Below are 22,461 nucleotides of genomic sequence, written 5' to 3'. Positions count from 1 at the left end.
GAAGGTAATGATTACATGACAATTAATATCATAATTAGCTTTTGTTTTATTTAATTTCACATCAAGTGCCCTAATGAGAGTAGGCAAGGTGGATCAATTTGACAACTTAACAAGGTGTAAGGATAAAGTACGGTGATAAAATTTGATCATGTCAAGTACTAGGTAAAGTAACAATTTTGACGAAAACATCATGAGATTGAATGAAAAAAAATATCACGTCAAGCACTCAAAAAAAATAGGTAAAGTGCATTAATCTCATATTATATAAGAAAAAAAAATCGATAAATATATAAATGTTGACGTTATATACCCCAATAAATCGATTTTATGAAAAAAAAGTACCAAACACATGACATAAGCTTTAATCTGGGTCAATGCAAGCAACCTGCATGAAAATTATGACATTTATCTTACAAAAATGTAGTGTCAAGTGTAAGAAAATTGAACCTAAAACACTCAACTTCATAACATTAACCCTGGAGAAGGAAGAGGAAGAGGAAGAGAAGGAGAAGGGGAGTGAAACATTTTCTGAAATTGTAGGGAAGGATTATTGATGAAAAGGGACGTGGGAACATGAGGGTCGGGCCACCACAACAAAATCTTAAATCCAAGTCCAGCCAAAGTCTTTAAAAAGGGCTCAGTGGCTTACACTCTTACCAGACAGAAACACCAAAGCAAGTAAACAGCTTAAACAGAGACTTGGTGGCACATCAAACCACAGGCTGTTTAAGCTGGCTGGGGCTCCCAAAGGCTTACTCAGTGTTTCTCCAAATTCCCAATGATTTGATTGGACTTCCACTCCCCTCCTTCGATCCCTCTCAGTTTTTTATTTTCAGCTCCTGTTTCTCTTAGCTGTCATCCCTTGCCTTTTTTTTTTTTTATTCCCTCAACTACCTTCCCATGGCTCCTCCCCACTTCCCATTAATTCCTTCCCATGCTTCCCAATGGGAAGCATTGTTCCACCCTTCCCTTGTTTCCCATTTTTCTTGCTTTGTTCGTTTTCTTTAGTACTTTTCTTGATTTACATACTTACATAACATTTGTGCTTGTTGTCACCCAAAATCAGAAATCTTAAGAGGCAAGAATATTTGGTTCTTGGGTTTTGCACTTAGGTTATGGTTTAGACTGCACAAATGCAGCCCAAGTCTGTGTCTTCACTTCTTAAACTCAAAGATAAGATGGGTTTCGGCTCAACTATTAGCCTAGCCTTTCAGCTTCAATTAATTTTAGTAACCCATTTCCCTTTTTGTTGTTATTTTTAAAGTAAAGAAAACTTTACTCAATGTCACCATTTCTTAACATCAGAAACATTACAATTTCAAACCTAATTAATAATTACCCATTAAAATTGTAGTCCTAAGATTAAGCCATGACCACCAGCATAAATAACAAAAACAATAACCAACATAAAAAAAACAGGAACAACATGAAACATTCAACTAAGCAACATTCATGAATCCACATTAGCAATCCTAAACACATCTTTTAACACTCCTCCTTGCTTTAGGAGCTACAAACACCAATTTTTGTCCTCAACAATTCAAACTTGCTAACTGGTAGTGGCTTGGTGAAAACATCTGCAACTTGATCTTCTGTTTTACAGTAGATAAGAACAACAGCTCTATCTTTCTGTACTTCCCTTAAGAAGAATAATTTAATATTAAAATGTTTAGTTTTTCCGTGAAACACAGGATTTTGAGAGATAGCAATGGCAGCTTGGTTGTCAACAAGAATCTTCGTGCTTTTCTCCTGCTCTAAGTTAAGATCGATTAAAATCTTTCTTAGCCACAAAGCTTGATTAACAGCAGCTGTTGCAGCAATAAACTCTGCTTCAACTGTGGATTGAGCTACAATTTCTTATTTTTTTGAGCTCCATGAGAAAACACCAGAACCAAGTGTGAAACAATAGCCTGAAGTGCTCTTTATATCATCAATGGAACCTTTACAATCACTGTCTGAGAAACCAACCAGCTTGAACTCTTTGCTCTTTGTGTATTTAATGCCAAAATCATTTGTGCCTTTCACATATCTAAGCACCCTTTTTGCAGCCTTGAGATGCCATTCACTTGCACAATGCATAAACCGAGACAAAATACTTACAGCATTCAAAATGTCAGGTCGAGTTGCTGTGAGAAACATTAAGCAACCAATTAGGCTTTTTGAAATATGCCTGATCAATCTTCTCTGTTCCATCTTCTTTACAGAGCTTTTCCTTTGAGTTCATTGGTGTCCTCATTTCTTTACATTTTTCGAATTCAAACTTCTTCAGAATCTCCTTGGCATATTTCTTTTGACAGATGAAGACTTCATGTTCATTCTATTTGATTTTCATTCCAAGAAAAAAAGTCATCAATCCAAGATCTGTCATTTCAAAAAACTCCATCATCTCTTACTTAAACTTCTCCATAATACTTGTGTTGTTTCCTGTCACAAATAAGTTATTCACATATAGTGAGATGATAAGAATGTTAGCTCCATTGTGCTTAACATATAATGTTAATTCAGATAAACTTTTGACAAATCCCAAGTTCTATAAATGTTCATCAATCCTACTGTACCAAGTTTTTAGAGCTTGCTTCAATCCGTAAAGTACCTTTTTAAGAAGATAAACCTTGTCTTCTTCTCTTTCCTTGACATAACTTTCTGGTTGTTCTACATAAATCTTTTCTTGTAAAAAACCATTCAAGAATGCTGACTTGACATCTAATTGGTGCACTTTCCAATTTTTTTATGTTGTAACGATAAGTAAAAGCTTGATGGTGTTGAGTCTAGTGACTGGTGCGAAGGTATCTGAGTAGTCCACACCGAGTATTTGAACATATCCTTTGACCACAAATCTAGCTTTATACTTGTTGATTAAGCCATCAGCATTAAGCTTGGTTCTGTACACCAATTTGACTCCAATTACTTTTTTGTTTTGGGGTCGATCAACCAACTCTCATGTTTTATTCCTTTCAATCATGAATAGCTCCTTCTTCATTGCAGCAATCCAATTTGTTGGGAATATTGACTCAAATCCCATAAGAGATTTGTTAGAGATTTGTTTGAGATTTTTCAGATATTGCTTGATGGACAAGAAGACTTGCAAAAGAAGAATTCCAAGAGAAAGAGGATTCTTAATAGGTAAGTTTGACTTGCAAGAGAAGAATTCTAAAGGGAAAGGGATTCTTAATAGGCAAGTTTGACTTACAGGAGAAGAATTCTAAGGGGAGAGAGATTCTTAATGGGCAAGTTTGTATGGTTATAAATAGGTGAAGTCTCTACAGGGTTAGGTATGAGAAAAAGATGTAAGAGAGTTGTAGGGTTTTTGTGAGATAGACATCCCATAGGAGTATTGAGGCTCTATGTCTTATGGGTGTGTATATTTGTTTGTGAGTGGACTACAGGAGATTGAGAGGGTCCACATAGGTATGATGTATGGGAATATATGGGTATGTGTTTAGTTGTGTTGAAAGGGTGCACAAGAGTTTGTGTTTGTGTTTGTTTGGGTTGAGAATACTCCATAGGACTAGAGGAGATTGAGAGTGTCTTATAAGTATTGATTGTTGAATGAGGTTGATGATTTGATGTAAGTTTGTAATTCCCTACAACTAGTGGATCTTTTTTTCTCATCCGTGGATGTAGGTCAGTTGGACTGAACCACGTTAAATTATTGTCTCTTGTGTGTTTGATTTATTGTTTGATTTTACTTTCGCTGTGTGTGATTGGATTGGAGGCTTTTAGCCCAACAAATGGTATCAGAGCTGTGGTGTTCCCCAACAAATGGTATCAGAGCTATGGTATTCCCCAACAAATGGTATTATAGCTGTGGTGTTCCTCAACAAGTGGTATCAAAGCTGAAGGTTCGAGACATGGGAAAAGTTGACAGTTTGAGATATGGGAAAAGAAAGAGTTCGAGTTCAAGTTTTGAAGATTGGTTTGTATGAAGCGTGAAAACACAAGAGAAGAGAAGATGATTGTGAGACTTTCATTACAGGTGGAGCCAAGCATATCTAGCATTAAGATAGATGATTGATGAAATTTGAGTCAAGGTGGAGATTGTTGGGAATATTGACTCAAATCCCATAAGAGATTTGTTAGAGATTTGTTTGAGATTTTTCAGATATTGCTTGATGGACAAGAAGACTTGCAAAAGAAGAATTCCAAGAGAAAGAGGATTCTTAATAGGTAAGTTTGACTTGCAAGAGAAGAATTCTAAAGGGAAAGGGATTCTTAATAGGCAAGTTTGACTTACAGGAGAAGAATTCTAAGGGGAGAGAGATTCTTAATGGGCAAGTTTGTATGGTTATAAATAGGTGAAGTCTCTACAGGGTTAGGTATGAGAAAAAGATGTAAGAGAGTTGTAGGGTTTTTGTGAGATAGACATCCCATAGGAGTATTGAGGCTCTATGTCTTATGGGTGTGTATATTTGTTTGTGAGTGGACTACAGGAGATTGAGAGGGTCCACATAGGTATGATGTATGGGAATATATGGGTATGTGTTTAGTTGTGTTGAAAGGGTGCACAAGAGTTTGTGTTTGTGTTTGTTTGGGTTGAGAATACTCCATAGGACTAGAGGAGATTGAGAGTGTCTTATAAGTATTGATTGTTGAATGAGGTTGATGATTTGATGTAAGTTTGTAATTCCCTACAACTAGTGGATCTTTTTTTCTCATCCGTGGATGTAGGTCAGTTGGACTGAACCACGTTAAATTATTGTCTCTTGTGTGTTTGATTTATTGTTTGATTTTACTTTCGCTGTGTGTGATTGGATTGGAGGCTTTTAGCCCAACAAATGGTATCAGAGCTGTGGTGTTCCCCAACAAATGGTATCAGAGCTATGGTATTCCCCAACAAATGGTATTATAGCTGTGGTGTTCCTCAACAAGTGGTATCAAAGCTGAAGGTTCGAGACATGGGAAAAGTTGACAGTTTGAGATATGGGAAAAGAAAGAGTTCGAGTTCAAGTTTTGAAGATTGGTTTGTATGAAGCGTGAAAACACAAGAGAAGAGAAGATGATTGTGAGACTTTCATTACAGGTGGAGCCAAGCATATCTAGCATTAAGATAGATGATTGATGAAATTTGAGTCAAGGTGGAGATTGTTGGGAATATTGACTCAAATCCCATAAGAGATTTGTTAGAGATTTGTTTGAGATTTTTCAGATATTGCTTGATGGACAAGAAGACTTGCAAAAGAAGAATTCCAAGAGAAAGAGGATTCTTAATAGGTAAGTTTGACTTGCAAGAGAAGAATTCTAAAGGGAAAGGGATTCTTAATAGGCAAGTTTGACTTACAGGAGAAGAATTCTAAGGGGAGAGAGATTCTTAATGGGCAAGTTTGTATGGTTATAAATAGGTGAAGTCTCTACAGGGTTAGGTATGAGAAAAAGATGTAAGAGAGTTGTAGGGTTTTTGTGAGATAGACATCCCATAGGAGTATTGAGGCTCTATGTCTTATGGGTGTGTATATTTGTTTGTGAGTGGACTACAGGAGATTGAGAGGGTCCACATAGGTATGATGTATGGGAATATATGGGTATGTGTTTAGTTGTGTTGAAAGGGTGCACAAGAGTTTGTGTTTGTGTTTGTTTGGGTTGAGAATACTCCATAGGACTAGAGGAGATTGAGAGTGTCTTATAAGTATTGATTGTTGAATGAGGTTGATGATTTGATGTAAGTTTGTAATTCCCTACAACTAGTGGATCTTTTTTTCTCATCCGTGGATGTAGGTCAGTTGGACTGAACCACGTTAAATTATTGTCTCTTGTGTGTTTGATTTATTGTTTGATTTTACTTTCGCTGTGTGTGATTGGATTGGAGGCTTTTAGCCCAACACAATTTTGATCCGTCTTGACCTTTTCATAATTTGTAGGTTCACACACAGTAATATTGCATCTTTGATAAGCATCAGAAAGTAGTTTTGTACCTCTGATAGAACTGTCATCCACCATTTCATTCTCACAGTCTCCAATGCTAGGAAACTTGAGCTTGTGCTCTTTTAAGGTTGGATCCATCTTTTTTGCATCATCCTAGTTCCACTATCCATCTTTCATAAAGTGCACATCCCTACTTATAATAATTTTTTTAGTTTGTGGCTGGAAAATTTTATAAGCTTTTACAACTAAGCTGTAGCCAATGAAGATACCTGGAAGTGCTCTTTTATCTAATTTATCTTTCTTGGTCTGTGGAACATAAGTGAAGCATAAACATCCAAATATTTTAAGGAAATTCAGAGATGGTTTATAATCATACCATACCTCAAAGGGTGTTTGATCCTTCATTGCTCTTGTGGGAAGCCTGTTTTACAAAAAAAATAGCAGTATTTGTTGCTTCAGCCCAAAATTACTTTGGCAAGTTCTTCTTATGTAGCATACATCATGTCATCTCCAATATAAATCTATTCCATCTCTCACTTACTCCATTTTATTGTGGAGTGTATGGAGTGGTTAATTGATGTTGGATGCTTGCCTCTTCATAAAAATGAGTGAATGCTTCAGAGGTGTACTTTTTACCATTGTCTGATCTGAGAGTTTGAATTCTACAGTCACTCTCGTTCTCAACTCTGGCTTTAAAGTTCCAGAAGACTTGAGCCACCTCTGACTTGTATTTTAAAAAGAAGATCCAACACATACGGGTGAAATCATCAATGAATGCAACATAATAAAGACTACTTTTCAGAGAAAACGTTCTTTATGGGCCTACAATATCAGTATGAATTAATTGTAACTTCTTTGATGCTCTCCATGTTACCTTGGGAAATGGTTTCCTACTTTGCTTTCCAAACTGACATGCTTTGCAATTTGGAATATGATCATCAAGTTCTGAAAAATTATTTACCATCTTCTTGGATTTCATCTACAGCAGCCCTTGATGATGATAGTGCCTGAGCCTCTTGTGCCATACTTCAGTGATATTTTCTTTGAATAGGAAAGTAATTTGCTCTTCCTCCAATAGATTTAGAGCAAAGCTTTTCCCTTTCATTTTTACTTTGAAAATATCTTGGCCAACTGCATCTTTAATCAAGCAACTTTTATCTTCGAACATAACTTTATAACCCTTTTCAATTAGTTGTCCAACACTTAACAAGTTTTGATCAATTTCAAGGACATATAATACATCAAAAATGAACTTTGTACCTAAACAAGTTAAAATTACAACTGTTCATTTTCCTTTTACAGTTATGTACTTGTCATTACCAACTCGAACTTTTGATAAGTTTGCATTGCTTAGTTCCTTGAATAGATCATTGTCATGTGTCATGTGTCATGTGTCATGTGGTTAGTACAACCACTATCTATAAGCTAACTTTCACTTGATTTGATGTCGAAAAAACATGTAGCTACGAACAGGTGATCATCCTCCTCTTGATTAGTAATCTTTGCATCTTCACCATGTTGCATATTTTTATTTTTACAGATAACAGCTTCATGCCCCATCTGATTACATTTAATGCATTTAGCATCAGGTCTTCTCCAGCATCTAAATGGAGGATGACCCTTCTTTCCATAATGTTGGCAAGGTGAATAGGATTTCTTCTTATTTTCATTCTTTCCTTTTGCATTGGCTGATGCAGTACTTGCCCCATTTCCTTCAAAATCCTTTTTCTTCTTTCTTTTGCTTTTGGCCACATTTTGATGCTTGACTACCAAAGCTCCTTCAATTGTTGTATCTTCCCTCATCAGTCTTCTTTGTTCTTGTGCTTGCAAAGCATTAAGCAATTCTGCTAAGAAAATTTTTGACAAATCATTTGTATTCTCCAAGGCAGTGATGGTTGATTCATATCTTTCAAGTACTGTAACAAGAAATTTTTTTACAATTCTTGAGTCAGTAAATTCATATCCAAGAAGCCTTACTTTGTTTGCGATACTCAGAAACCCATCGGAGTAATCTTTAATCGTCTCGGAGTCCTTCATTCTTTGAAGTTCAAATTCCTTAATCAAGTTAAGGACTTGCATCCCTTTAATTCTTTCATCTCCTTCATATTCATTCTTGAGTAATCTCTTATCTCTTTTGCTGACTTCAGAGACATGATACGAGTGAAGATGATGGATGAAACTGCAGCAAACAAGCAAGCTTTTGCCTTTGATTTCTTTGTCTTTTTTTCTTTCTGTGCTTTAATCTGTGCCATGGTGGGATTGTTTGAAAGTGCAGAAATTTCATAGTCTTCTTCCACTGCTTTCCAAAGATCTAAAGCTTCCAAGTATGTCTCCATACATACTGCCCAAATCTGGTAGTTATCTCCTCGAACATCGTCGGAGCAATTACGGAGAAACTGACTTCAGCTTTCATGACGCGTCAATTTCACACACAAATCCCTTAAGAAAATAGCTCTGATACCAAATGTTGTTATTTTTGAAGCAAAGAAAACTTTACTCACTGTCACCATTTCTTAACATCATAAACATTACAATTTAAAGCCTAATTAATAACTACCCACTAAAATCATAGTCTTAAGATTAAGCCATGACCATCAGCGTGAATAACAAAAACAATAACCAACACCAAAAAAACAGGAACAACATGAAACATTCAACCAAGCAATATTCATGAATCCACATTAGCAGTCCTAAACACATCTTCTAACACTTTTCTCTTTCGTTTTTACTTTTATGTCCCAAAGATAATTAGTGGAAGTACTTCACCAATACATGAACTATTCATGGCCACCATTGTGAAACAATCAAGTATTCAAGTGGCACTTCATGGTGGCTCCAACATTTACATCATCATTTAACACTTTCTGCACCGTATAATCTTAGACATATGAGTTGGGATGGGACCTGATTTTAAAAATGCTTCCTAGACACAGGTTGGTTAGGTCCAAATATAGAACCGGAAGATTTTTATTTACAAGTGATTGTTGGAACCTTGAAAGTAAGTCCTTTTGGTGGGTTAGGACATTGGATATTTTAGTCGAAAAATGGGTTTGGCTCCAAACTCGATTATAACCTATAGCTGACACGAATTCCGGAAATTACTTCACCCACTTGCTTCAGATGGAAGCTTCTGGTAATAGAAATGCTTCAATATTGCAACATTTTTACAATCTTTACCCAATTAAAATTCTCCAAGGCTGAGAGTTGGTAGAATGATAATTTAGATTGTTCTCTTAGTTCGTGCCAGATTATGTCAATGTGATTGGAGATTCTGGTATGTGGAAGCCTAAAGTTTTGACAATGATATTCACAATGAGGACAACAACGCTGTTGAGAATAACTATGATTCAACTTTGTTACTCATTTTAGCAGAAAGTGTTTTATAATCACAAACTCTCCTTGATTTGTTTTAGATAAGTAATTCACAGCCCAATCAATCCTACAAGCATCAATGGAACAGATTGATGAAAGTAACATAATAAACCTGATCTAAGGGATTAGACAGATATGATACATATCTCAAATCTCTCAGTTTCACATGTTTGCATATAAGTATTTGAATTCACTTAAGTTTGATGTGTTTGGTAATACATGAAATATGCAAAAAAAAAAAAAAAAAAAAAAAAATAAAGGCAAAAGACATGAAGGCACTAAACAAAGACACAAAGTGCATGGACAGATGGTTCATGTAAGGTTGCACACCCAAAAGAATAAAGAAATTCATCAGCTTCCCTTTAATTTGCATTAAGATTGTCTCGTACAAAAATTTAACGCTTTCCTTCTATGATTTGACATCATAAAGTAACTCAAACATGAAAACGATTATGATTCGTTCTTTGTGTATAGCCATTATATATGTTTCCACTTCAAAGGTGTAACTTCCCTATTAAGGCTGCTTGATGCAGTCAAAAATTCTCTCAACTATCATTTTTGAGTGGCTCTGAAAATCACTCAATCTCGTCTCTTTATGGGTGGAGACCCCAATATTCTTATTATTATTTTTTAACAATGGCTGATCTCTCTATAAAATACACCAAAATTAAACCCAACTCCTAGCTAACCAGCTTTCATACATAGTCAATTACTTTAGGTTATTCCTTTTTTATGGGCATGAGGCTTTGGTGCTGTTTCTGGTTGTGATCATGGTGAGTTCTAGTTGCATGGGAAGGAAAAGGAGAGCCATGATCGGTGGAATATATGGACGAGAGCAACGACATCATGTTGGGAAAGGAAAAGCTGTCGAAGGAAGGAGGAACAGATCGGTTGCGTACAGCTTGGAGAAAACCATAGACAACCACCACAACATTCCTAGACAAAAATACGATGATTGGGGTAACAATTCTCCAGATAATGGTGATAACGGTGATGATGGAAGTGGATAAAAATAGTACCATTAACTAACTGCTATGCATGGTGTGGATATCATATTTACTCTGATAAATGCTATCGTTTCTGTGCTACAAGAACTTGTTAATAACATTGTAGGTACCATGAATGGGATAGTTGGCTATACTTTTTCTAGCTGTATATAAGCTTTGTACGGTTTTCTTTTCTTTTTTTTTTTACATTGACTTGTGAATTGTGGTATTTCCTTTCATGTTTCCCGAATTCCCTGTGCATAGTTTCTTGCTAAAACTTTGACCGTGTACCACAGGGTAGAATAACCAACAGTAAAATCGTTGCCTAGTTGGACCAACCCCGAGACTGTCACGTTTCATGCCTTTTCCTCCGGGCTAGGGTTTGAAAGCTTGGGACTTGGGGGCAGCCACAACATTCACCTACAAATCCTAGAATGGCAACATCACAATTCTACAGGGAGGGCTCAAGGAAACCTCTAAATTCTTTTACCCCATGGTCCAAGCCCTCTCTGACGCTGGCCAAGGCTTGGCTTGCTTTTGACTAAATGCTTCACTTGAGAGCAAGGGAACCTATATTTGTCCCTGGAAATCCGACAGTATGAAAGTTGGATGGTAACACTTGAGAAGTCAATAATGATAGTAACATGCAACAACATGGAAGGAAAATCTACTCTTTAGACTTCAGTTAGCCATATTCCTGGCTATTAAAATTGTAAAATTTGTTTTCACTAGTGCAACATTTACCGGATACTCTTAATGATCTGAGAGCATTTATATGTGCAGATGTTAAGGGGCTGTTGTAGGAAAGAACACTGCTGTTTTACAACTAAACTCGAATTGCAGTAGCTTTATTGCAAATTACACAAATGCTTCTTCAACAACAGTTCTTCCCACGTAAATTTCTTGCAGGAGAGTAAACTGGAGCAACTTTAGTTGTCGGTTGTTTGGATGAAGGAACATAATCAACAGATGAAATTTTTGAGCTTCGAACCCTTGGGTATGGATGAATGGTAGCCAGTTCACGGATACGGCGTACCACAGGCTTTGGTAGGGGACGTACAGCATGCTTCACATTATTCTGAACCTGCAACTAACATTTTAAATTATAATTATACCGTAAGATGCACTATAAAACACTCTTAATGAACATACTCTGATCAATACCGATTATGCAATTTGACAGGTAGAAGACCACAAGTAAATCTTTGTCCTACCGACGCATCCCTTATCATTTCATATTTTTATCACAAGGGAGTGTTTCAAACATGTTACTCTTGTTGCATTATGACAGGAGTTATATTACTTGAAACAATAATTTGCATCCTTAAGAATCCAAGGTCAGCAGCAAGCTCTTGCCCCCTTGGTGATATAAATACAAAGACTCCAAGCATTTGCAATTCAGATTCCATTCTCTCAGTAATTTAAAGAGATAATTGCAATCAAGAGAACATAAATTAAACAAATAGAATAATTTAAAGATAACAAAATTTGAAGTGAGGAATACCACCCTTTTGAGGTGGAGGCAAATGATAGTGCAAATGGAGAAGGAAAAAGAAAAACAGAAAGCTAACCTCTCTCCTGTTGTGTCCATGTGCAGAACTAGATCTTAGAAGATTTCGCCATTTATCCTGTAGAGAGTATCCATATTTAAAAAGAATTCAAGTTTTAAAACAAGATGACACCATATGACTGGATAAAGCAGTGAGGTACCCTCAGATCAACAGGGGTTCGATAAGCAGATGATGCAAAAAGAAGCCTTTTTATATCAGTCCATCTTCCAACACCATACTGAGCAATTCCATCAACCAGCTTAATCACCTCTGCAAGGGTCCACATCGTTTGATGCTTCCTCCTATCACATGCCGTTTTGGATCTTTTGGTTCTCTTATGCTGATCTTCAGATTCAGAAGCAGAAAACTCACAATCAGATTCAAGCTCCTGCACAGAAATCAAGAAAATACTCTTAAAATTTTACGTTACCATGCTTAAGAAAGGTGTATGGTTCACTACTTCCAAAGACAAAAAGAAAAATCAAGGAACAAGAATGTTATCTACTTGTGCAAGTGAGAACAACAGTATCACATCCTTGATAGTCACTTATCGTCAATAGTTTTCATATAAGAAACCCTCACATCATTAAGCAAGTATCAAGGCCAATATGATTCCATAATTAATTCCTATACCAAAATGCATAATAAACCCTGCCAAGATGTCAACAAATGTGTTACAAGAGAGTAGAGAGGAATGTGAAATAACCATCTCCTTATGCCCAATGGCTTTTTAGGTATTTGAAGGCAAATATCACCAATTTGCAGCTAGCATTTATCAATATTTGTTTTTTTCCTCATTACTTATGAGTTTTTCTGGTTGTCATCATGGCTCCACAGTATTCAAGGCCAATATCTAGATAAATGAAAATGATGAATAGAAACATAAACAAGCTATCAAAGAGAGGACAAAAGATAGGCTGGGAGGCAAGAGGAAACTATTTCTAGATAGTGGTACTTCTCCTACCAATTTCGGCACAATTTTCTTGGGCCGTCCTCTCCGAGGTTGGGATTTGGATGGCACTTGAGGAAATTCTTCTTGTGATCTGACTTTAAGGCACTTATTCTTTCCAGTAGTAGAATTTCTAGAAAATTCCTCAATATACCTCCTGGTAGGCTTCCGCAGTCTCTTCTGTCTGAGAAGAGTGCCACCTTTTGTTACTTTAACAGAGCCTTTTACTTTCCTATTAGACAATATAAAACTTACTAAAGGTTCTTCATCATCATCAGACACATCAAGATCTTGCACATCTTCTATAGTAGGTCGAATGGTGTCCAAAACCGGACCCCGACACCCATATTTGCTCCTGAAGTTACGATGTAAATCACAACTGACCATATTCCCAAGCACACCATTCTTGCTGTTGGATTCTCGAACAGTTGGAATTGATGATTCTGATATGCCACCAGCACTATTACTACTTCCACTAAATCCTGGTGAATGACTTTCGGAACTTGAGTTACGCAAAGTTGATCCTTCACGAGGACCACAATCCAATACAGAATGCTTTTCAGGAAATTCAATATCTGCACTCAAAAGGCAAACAGAGAAGAAAAAAAAAGGAAACACAACATATGAGGATCATGTGTTATAGCACACAACTGGTAGGCAATTAACACAAGCAAAGATATGACTCACCCAAAAGAAAATCTTCACATGCACCAGAGATATCATGGGCTGCATGAATATCATCCACTTCATCAACTTCATCCAGCAATCCATCAAGAACCTACTAAAGCAGTATTTAGATGACAGCATATTACCTATGCATGTTTGCATATAGTAAATACGATATTCAATACAAAAGTATAAACAAAAAATTAAAGAAGGAAAAGCAATAGCAAACACATATAAAGTATTAGACAGAAATTTTAAAGAAAACAATGCATCAAACAATGACTTGGATGTGAGAGGAAAGCTTCAAAAATAATCAATACATACTTCAAGCTTCAAATCATCTCCTCCTTGACCATGGATAGAATCCAGCCCACCTTATGAAGAATCACAAAAGGTACACAAGCATCAGAAGAATAGCTATATAAATTGCAAATTAAAATCTGAACAAAAGCAATCTTGTGTTGAACAGTGGACTTGTAAAGTTGGTGACTCAATATCTAGTTTCTACTACTGCATTGTCTTATCCTTAGTGCAACATTTGAGAAACATTTGTCAACAAGAAACACACATCAAATCTTAGAACACTACTCAAAGACTGTCCCACGTCCCTGTGTGACTCATAATTTTCATATCTTCAAATGATTATGCCAATTAATTAATTTGAAAGCAAGTATTAGAACTTCTAGTCCAAGCCTGTCCCCACATCCATGCACAACTCATAATTTTCAGGACTTTAAACAAATTACAATAACTTTTAAGTTATTCACACCACTAATGGAAAATGATTTGACCATAAAGCAAATTAGAGAAAGATACCAAGCACAATTATATCAGTTCAAACAATTCAAGTTAATAGCCCAATATCACCAGAAATACTTATTTTACGGCATAATAGATGTTGCTTGTGCATGTGCAGAACTAAGGACAGAGCAAATTTACACTCAATCATTCTACAAAAGCATGTTAGCAAGTTCATGCATCTAGAAATCATGCTCTTTGCTCCTACTATGTTGTTTTGATTCCCTCTCCCCCCATGGATATAGCTATGCACCCAAAGTAAGATCCTATGAGTTTGTTTTTTAAGGGATGATACTGACCCACCATAGAACACTTATCAAACACTCTAGATCCTTCTGCACGCTACCATTCACAAATTAGAAGCACTTCAAAGACCAATTTCCTTCTAATTTTTGAAATGAAAGCATCAGCAAAAAGAATATCGACAAGTCATTAAGAGCATTACCATAATTGATTTTCCAGCCATAATCAAAGGCACAAGAGAAGTCCTCCATTTTCAAGTGCTTCTCTAAACTATCCTTCCCAAAACATAGGACTCCATCTCGTGAAACATGCTCACTTTTAGGTTCCGCAAGTAAATGCGCAACCTCAGTTGCTTCATCTTCCAAGCCAGGAACAATGGATTGATCTACCTATATCCAGAGAACAAAAGCCGGGGAAGAAGGGAGGAGTAATGTAGGATTTATCAAATTTACAAGCTTATTTAAGGAGAATGCCACAAAAAAAAAGATGTTGAGGGGCAGCCTGAGAGTGCAAAGGTTACTAAGCATCAATGAAAAAAGGCAGGCAAAACAGAGAAGCATAAAAAGAAGGATGAATTATTTGAACATTGATTTTTTCTTTTAAGAAACTATCATGGGTAGGCCCAACTTAAAAGAGAGATAGGGACCTACCAAAAACATGAAAAAAGAAAGAAATAATTAATTTGGATGAGGTTGGCGTTCTATGTTTTGTGTTGCTCCCAAAATTTAATAGATCAAATTTCATAATTAAATAAACAACATATACGCAGTGCTCTGCAGCTTGCAAAACCTAAGGATGGTATGCATAAGAATTTCAAAATTGAAGAGAATGATAAATCAACAATTGAAAAGATAGAAGAAACTCCCTTACCCTTTGACGTTTCATGTTGCAAAGCTTCTTTATCAAATGTTGTTTCCGATCTGTTTTCATTTTATAACCTTAACTTGTACTACATAAACCTGCAATCATCTGTCCAAATTTTCCCTACACTCAAACGGAAAAAAATTTATAAAACTATCGTCTGCTGGAAATCAGAAAATGGCTGGCTTAATACACCCGGGCAAACAAACATCCGTAATTCTATCAATTAACCCAAAGAAGGAATTTAAAATAAAGAAATAAACACTTTTGCACCTGATACTAGCCATCTTACAACTAATAAACTCAATTCAAAGACAATATCTTTTTCTTCCTTTTTTGGGGTGTCAAAATTGGCCTTAAGCATAGTGTACACAACAACAAAAGAATCTAAAGTTCTTGTTCATGTTCTCTTAACATTCCTTCATCATTCCTGTATTTCTTGCTTCTTGACTTCGCATTTTAACTCATGAGCAAACTACATGACATAGCCAGTTCTACTTTCAACTCAATAGCCATTTACCCTTATAATGCAATAAGCTCATAACTCCTCTTACCTTTTAATGTTAAACGAAATCATAGTGACAAAAAATACGTAGCAATGGATCATAAGTCTACTTTCAAACACCAAGAAACAAAACCCCATTTTAGATTTTAAGAAACATTTGTTCGATGTTTTTCAAGCTCGCAGTCATTCAAGAATTTTTCAATAAAAAAAAGAGTAAAATCTTAATACAAAACATGAAAAGGATAAAAATCAAGACTGTGGAATTTCAACTAGGATTTAAAATTTAAAAAAAAAAGTTTTTTATGATCAACTGAAAGGAAAATTTTATAAAAAGAATCAATTTTGCAATTTTTTACTTACATTTCTGAGAGAAATAAAAAGTATATATGTACAGTGAAGTGGGCCTGATCTAGCTGTTTGGTTCAGCTAAAGTTTTTCTTTTTTTTCTAATCTATGCAAGAAGAAGAGAAAAAAAAAATGGGAGAAGCTTATCCATTTAAATAAGCATAATAAAACGGACCAGACAAAAAAGAAAGATTTTTTCTTTTCCAGTTTCCTTTTCCCGATGTTTTCTCAACAACCAAACAGACACTAAAAACACAACTCCTTCAACTGAAAAAAAAAAAAAACACATAAAACAAAACAAAAACCAAACATACCTCATTCATCCGTAAACCAAACGCCAACCACTTATCACTCTCCGATCTACTCAATTTCCAGCTCAAAAGAAAATTCTTAAAAAAAATAAAAAGGAAAAAAGATCTGGTAAAATCTAGTAAAAAAACAGATTTAAAATCTAAATTAAAAAAGAAAAAGATCTGACCTTTGAGAAAGATAGTGTGGGGATGTTATGTTAAAAAAAAAAAATTAAGCGAATGTTCGAAGGAGAAAAGCCCAAACCGCCAAAAAGCGAAAGGAGATGAAGAGAAGTAGAGGGAAGTGGATGCTTTTATTTTTATCAGACGGAATCGAAACGGAATTTATATTATTACAAATTTTATTTGATTTTCTTTTGAGGATGTTTTGTTTTTTCGTCGAAGTGGTAATATATCATGTCTGTCATGTCCGGGCTACCTTGCCTGTGACCTAGGACAAGAAAAAAAAATTTTTTTAAATATTTCAAAATAAATGATTTTGTGGATTGTCCACGTAGGAATCCTTTGACGGAGATGTAAGGGCGTTAGATGTCATAAAGGCCTGTTTGGAAGCGTGTAAATGCTACAAACGGGTGTGTGTTTGGTAATGGGTTTGTTCGGCCTTTTATGTACGATGACCGGCTGACGAAGGGATACTTTTAAGAGTGAGAATAATCAGATTCGATTTATTTTTTTATATTATATAATATTACAAAATTTTAAAATTTAATTTGATCGAATCAAATTTTATTTATTAATTTATTAATTTTTATATATTATTTTAATATAAATTATTAATATATTTTTATATAAAATTATTATTTTATTTTATAAAAATTTAAAATATATAATTCAATTCTTTTCTTTTTTTTTCAATTTTTTACATTTTAATTTAAAATTTAATATATAATTATATTTAAATTTAATTCGAATTGAAAAAAAAAATCAATAAAAACAAAGCATTACAAATCGATTTTCGAGTTTTTTAATTTTTTTCTCTTCCCTAATAATTTTCTCTTTGGATTCCAACCCTCAACTTCGATGTAGCCACCCATTTGCCAGTTGCCAATCACTAGCTCGTCCTTCAGGCCTTTAGAGGTCGTGGACCCAAATTAAAGAACCTTAGGTTCAAATCTTGGACTCTTATTTATAAATTAGGTGGGATGCCGAGGCGAATTATAATAGATAAGGTCAGATTTTTATTTGATTTAATTTTTATTTGATATTAGAATATTATATTTTATTTGATTTATATATTCATGAATTATAATTGATTAAATTTAAAATTAATTTAGTAAAATATTCATAAAATAATAATTTTTAATATAAATTATGTCTTAATTATATATAAATATAATATATTTTATTAAGTTAATATTTCAATTTAAAGTATTAAATAATAATTTTATTAATATAATATAAAATATGTAGATATAAAATTAAATAAATAATAACAAATATATTTTTATATATACCAAATTCAGTAAAAGTGGTACAACCTAAAACTTTGACTTTTACCCTAATTCACTTTAGAAAAAAATATGACTCAACTTTTGATTTTAAAAATGTCCAACCCCATAGTATCAGAGTGAGTTAAAACCCGTGAAGTATAGGTTATTTTGTCATTTTCATTTGTGCATTCTCGCGGGTTAAAATTTTTTATTTTATCGTTTTTATTCATTTCTTTTTTTTATTTATTTAATTTTAGAAAAAAAAGGCCAAATATATATAAAAAAAAAACCCAAATAGAAGTGAATGTAGATACCTAAATTGGCTTTTTATTCTCACAAATATAAATTATAAAAAATAAATTTTCATTTTTTATGTGTGAGATCCACTTAATACCAAGTTTTAAACAAAAAACAATGAATACATATATAAATATAAAATTAAATAAATAATATATATATCATAAGATAGCTTGGGGTAAATGACTAAATCTATTTTTGATCCATCATAATTTTTATTAAAAAATCAACTTGAATTAATTTGATATCGATTTTTCACAAAAGTGTTTAATTTTATTGTAAAATTGATTTAATTAAAAAACAAAAAATAGATAAAAATTTTCAAAGGAAATAAAGAAGCAAGGTATTATGTGAACAACTCTATTAGCATTATTTTTTTTACAAAGCAGATATAATTAAAAATAATAAATGAAAAAAAAACAAAAAACAAAAAAAACATGAAAAACAAAAAAAGAGAGAAAAATTACTTGCTATCTATTAAGTCGAATTGAAATTTATTAAATATAAATTATTTTGTCTATCCACCAGCTCATTTTTTTGCAAATTTTTGTAAAAAAAAAAAAACATTGAAATGGGAAAAAAAAAACGAATTGGGATCCCATGGGACACCTCAACCAAATTTTTTTTTTTAACAAAATCATCTATATGAAAAGCAAAAAAAATTGTAAAAAAAGGAAAAATGTTTTAAAAAATAAAAAAGGTGTCACGTTAACATATATTGAATAAGGGTCAAACAATAATGGAAGTGAGTCAAATTTATATAATTGATAGATGGACATATAGATAGATTATATTTTAATTATATATAATATAATATTTTTATTAAATTAAGATATTAAAAATAATTTTATTAATAATATATATATATAATATAAAATAAATAATTATCAAATTAAAAGGAGAAAAATAATGAAAATTTAATATTTATTTTTAATAATTAGATCTAATGGGTCTCACTTTTTTAAAAAATAAAATATTTTAAAATATTAATCAAATCAAAAAGCAAAAAAAGAAACTATCAATAGAGCAAAAAAGAATCAAATGGTTTAATAGTATACCCTTGATATCAAGTGAGTCACTAAAAAATAAATTTTAAATAATTATTTATCAAATTTATGAAAAAAAAAAAAAACCAAACGTTTGATATTACTCTTGATATCAAGTTATTCCCACAAACAAAAAAAATTAAAATCTTAAAAAAGTCAACTCATTTATTACAAATTTTATGAAATTAAAAATGAAATAAAAAATACAAATTAAGATGCCACGTTAACACATTGATTGAGTTTTTTTCACAAATCTATTTAAATAAAAAAAAATTTGGCAAAAAAGAAAAATAAAATAAAATAAATATAAAATATCACGTTAATACCTTTAATGAATGTGAAATAAAAGTTAAAATAATCAAATTTTATATAATGAAAAATGAATAGATGAACCATGGATAATATCTTAATTATTTATAAATAATATTTTATCCCTAAAAGGATTAAAAAAAAAAAGTTGATGTAAAGTAGGTCCCATTTCAGAAAATAAATTTATAAAAAATATTTGTTAAATATAAAAAATTTTGACAAAAAATAAAAAAAAAAAACCAAAAAAAAAAAGTTTCACATGGCACTCCTTTGGCATAAGTATAAAGAAACCGAAGATTCGAGCAATAATGGTATTGGTAGGAAGGATGATTAGACAATGATTCCAGACATGAAGATCAGAGCCGCCTTGTCTCAACGAACCACGAGGAGTACCTGATCAGGAACAAACATTGAGGAAGGTGAAGGATGGTCTGAATTGGAAAAGATTTGTTCTGCTCATGGTTACTGCTCAGTTACCCAAAAGAAAAAAAACAAAAAAAATGGGAAGAAAACAGAAAGGAAAAATGAATCAGAAATTAGTAGAGATTAACCTTGGAGCATTTGCAATGGCAAAAGCTTCTAGAGCCCACCTTGTGTAGCAAAAATTCCCAGAACAACAGGAAGAAACAATGCCCACTGAAGAAGAAATAGGTGAGGTTCATTGGTAAAAAGAATTCAGAATATGAAATGACAAGTTTTTGTACATACCAGTTGAACAAGACTAGGTGCAAAGGAAATGGCCTTTGACTTGACTAAAGCTTCATAGCTTTTCTCTTCTTGACACAATTAGTCAAGAAATACAAATTTCTTGAGAAATTAAATGCTCCATTCCAATCAACTTCTCCGAAAAGAAAGAAAACATGCATTCACCACTTGAGAGAAAGGTCCTTTTTAGGTAGAAAAAAGAAAGATGAAAGGGTGACAAGCATGATGCTGAGACAAAACAGCAAAAAAATTGTGAACTTTTTTTTAATTTTTTTAATTTACAAATCATCTATCAATAAAAAATAATAAAAATTCAAACATGAATATTTTATATTTAAACTTTAAATTTTAATTACTTACATCAATTTGACAGAAAATTGTGAACTATAGAAACACAATTTTTGACTATTATCTTGCTTAATATTATGGTTAGATTTGAAAGCGGTCTAAAGATGAGGTTTGTTAGAAGAGGTAGGTGGGCAGGATTTTTTGTTTGACTGTAATCATCCCCATCCACAGACCTTGCTAAAGGAAACAAACTTAAAACAAGAAGAAAAGGCAAAGCATGGGCTCTAATAACTCCTCTCATATTGATAAACTGAAGCTAGATCTAGAAAAAACAAATCCTATATATAATTGAATTGTGTGAATTAATGATGGCATCATCAATGGTAAGGTGCCTTAATATTTCAAACAAGGCCATACATGAACATTCGTGGACCAAACCAACCCAAAAAAAAAAAAAAAAAACTTGGAAATTGGATATTGAAGATTTGCAGACCAACAATGAAGACTGATTTGGAGAGCTGTAGACTATTGAGAGAAGACAAAAGAGTTTTGGTCAAAAGGGTGGAGTGACTGCGTGTCCATGGCTTTGGGAATGAAGATATGGTGGGGAGAAATGGGTGGCTACATTGAAGGTGAAACTTAGACTTTGTTTAAAATAATAAAAAACACTTAAAACAAAATTATTTATTATTTATATTAATATTTTAAAATATTATTTTTATTAATATTATAATAATAAAATAGTAATATTTGTTATTAAAATATTAAAAATATTTATATTATTAAAATAGTTATTTTTTATATAAAAAGTTTTTATTATTAAATCACAACAAAAATATTTTTTATTTATATTTATTATTAAAATATAATATAAATACATTAATAAATATAATATAAAAATAATATTTTTTAAATTAAAATATTAAATTATTGAAGATATTCATTTTATAAAAAATAATATTTATATATTTTTTAATATTAATTATTTAAAAATATATTATTTAATATTATTAAAATAATATTATAATACTATTTATTTTTGAAATATTTAAAATATTTAAAATTAAAATATTAAACGATTTTTAATGTTAATATTTAAAAATTTGAACTAAAATTAAATAAAAATATTTTATTAATATAATAATATTTCACATCAAATTAAATAAAGTTTAAACTTAAAATATCATGTTTAAGGTTTTATTTGAGTGAAATTATAAAAAAAATTTAAAATTCAAATATTAAAAGATTTTTAAGAATAATATTTTAAATTTTTATGTAAAATTAAATAAAATATTTTTATTAATATAATAATATTTTAAGTCATATCAAATTAAGTGTGAGTTTGCAAAAATCATATTCAAAGTCAGGCTTAAATAGAATTGTTTCCAAAAACTTGATAAATAATTTTATTCATAAATAAGTAGTTATTTTTCAAAAATTATATTTCCTTTTAAAAGAAGATAATTTTCATAAAAATAATTTTATTTTTTATTAATCATTCAATTTATTATCAAATAAATATAAAAATTATATTTCGAAAATCATTTTTCACTAAATAAAAAGATCCTTATACTCATCCTACTGCAATAATTTTATGTGCATGACACCTGAAATAACAAACACTCCTATATGTGCGTTTGCTATATCAGATCATTTACAACTTACATCAAACGATTCATCTGCTAACCCAATTTAAACAAAACATTACCTTCCAATGCTTCAGAGACAGAAACTATACCAATGACTAAAGCAGACATTGAGTAAACTCAACTCAATACGTAAGGTTGTACTAAGATATTTGCGACCCTTTTACAAGATTTTCACGCACCTTTTATTAATTTCCCAAAACAACTTCCTTTTTCCGAAATTTTTTAACCCAAAGAAAGTTACTACTAACAAAAAAACAGAGACTTTACCTATGAGACATTGTTGCTGCACCTT

At 32.5% G+C, this 22,461-nt stretch overlaps 2 protein-coding genes and 1 long non-coding RNA gene across 7 annotated transcripts; all 3 read right to left on the bottom strand.

The window, feature by feature from the left end:
• Positions 1–7,284: 7,284 nt before the first annotated feature.
• On the bottom strand, positions 7,285–7,896 carry LOC111297823 (uncharacterized). Its single transcript, XM_022892432.2, has one exon. The coding sequence runs from the start codon at positions 7,894–7,896 to the stop codon at positions 7,285–7,287; it is 612 nt and encodes a 203-aa protein (XP_022748167.2).
• Positions 7,897–10,872: 2,976 nt separating this feature from the next.
• On the bottom strand, positions 10,873–17,021 carry LOC111296147 (uncharacterized). 5 transcript variants are annotated; one of them, XM_089741390.1, is made up of 10 exons: positions 16,613–16,847; positions 16,449–16,523; positions 15,294–15,407; positions 14,626–14,812; positions 13,707–13,756; positions 13,404–13,494; positions 12,732–13,291; positions 11,928–12,155; positions 11,789–11,845; positions 10,873–11,301 (listed from the first exon to the last, which is right to left on the bottom strand). In XM_089741390.1, exons 3-10 carry the CDS (start codon positions 15,351–15,353, stop codon positions 11,092–11,094), a joined length of 1,443 nt encoding a protein of 480 aa, XP_089597516.1. In that variant the 5' UTR covers positions 15,354–15,407; positions 16,449–16,523; positions 16,613–16,847; the 3' UTR covers positions 10,873–11,091. The 5 variants fall into 5 exon arrangements, with proteins under 5 accessions (XP_089597516.1, XP_022745974.2, XP_022745978.2 ...); XM_022890239.2 differs by having other exon boundaries at positions 10,873–11,307; positions 16,613–16,749; XM_022890243.2 differs by having other exon boundaries at positions 16,449–17,021.
• Positions 17,022–19,695: 2,674 nt separating this feature from the next.
• LOC149515919 (uncharacterized) lies at positions 19,696–21,153 on the bottom strand. The gene is made up of 3 exons (XR_016326299.1): positions 20,236–21,153; positions 20,079–20,163; positions 19,696–19,920 (listed from the first exon to the last, which is right to left on the bottom strand). It is a non-coding gene; the product is annotated as an uncharacterized LOC149515919 (long non-coding RNA).
• Positions 21,154–22,461: the final 1,308 nt, after the last annotated feature.

Source organism: Durio zibethinus, chromosome 12 (assembly GCF_047325235.1).
Source record: "Durio zibethinus cultivar Kanyao isolate XHJ-2024 chromosome 12, ASM4732523v1, whole genome shotgun sequence".
NCBI lineage: Eukaryota > Viridiplantae > Streptophyta > Magnoliopsida > Malvales > Malvaceae > Durio > Durio zibethinus.
The sequence above is the reverse complement of the archived record's forward strand: the minus strand, read 5'-3'. Positions and strand labels throughout refer to the sequence as shown.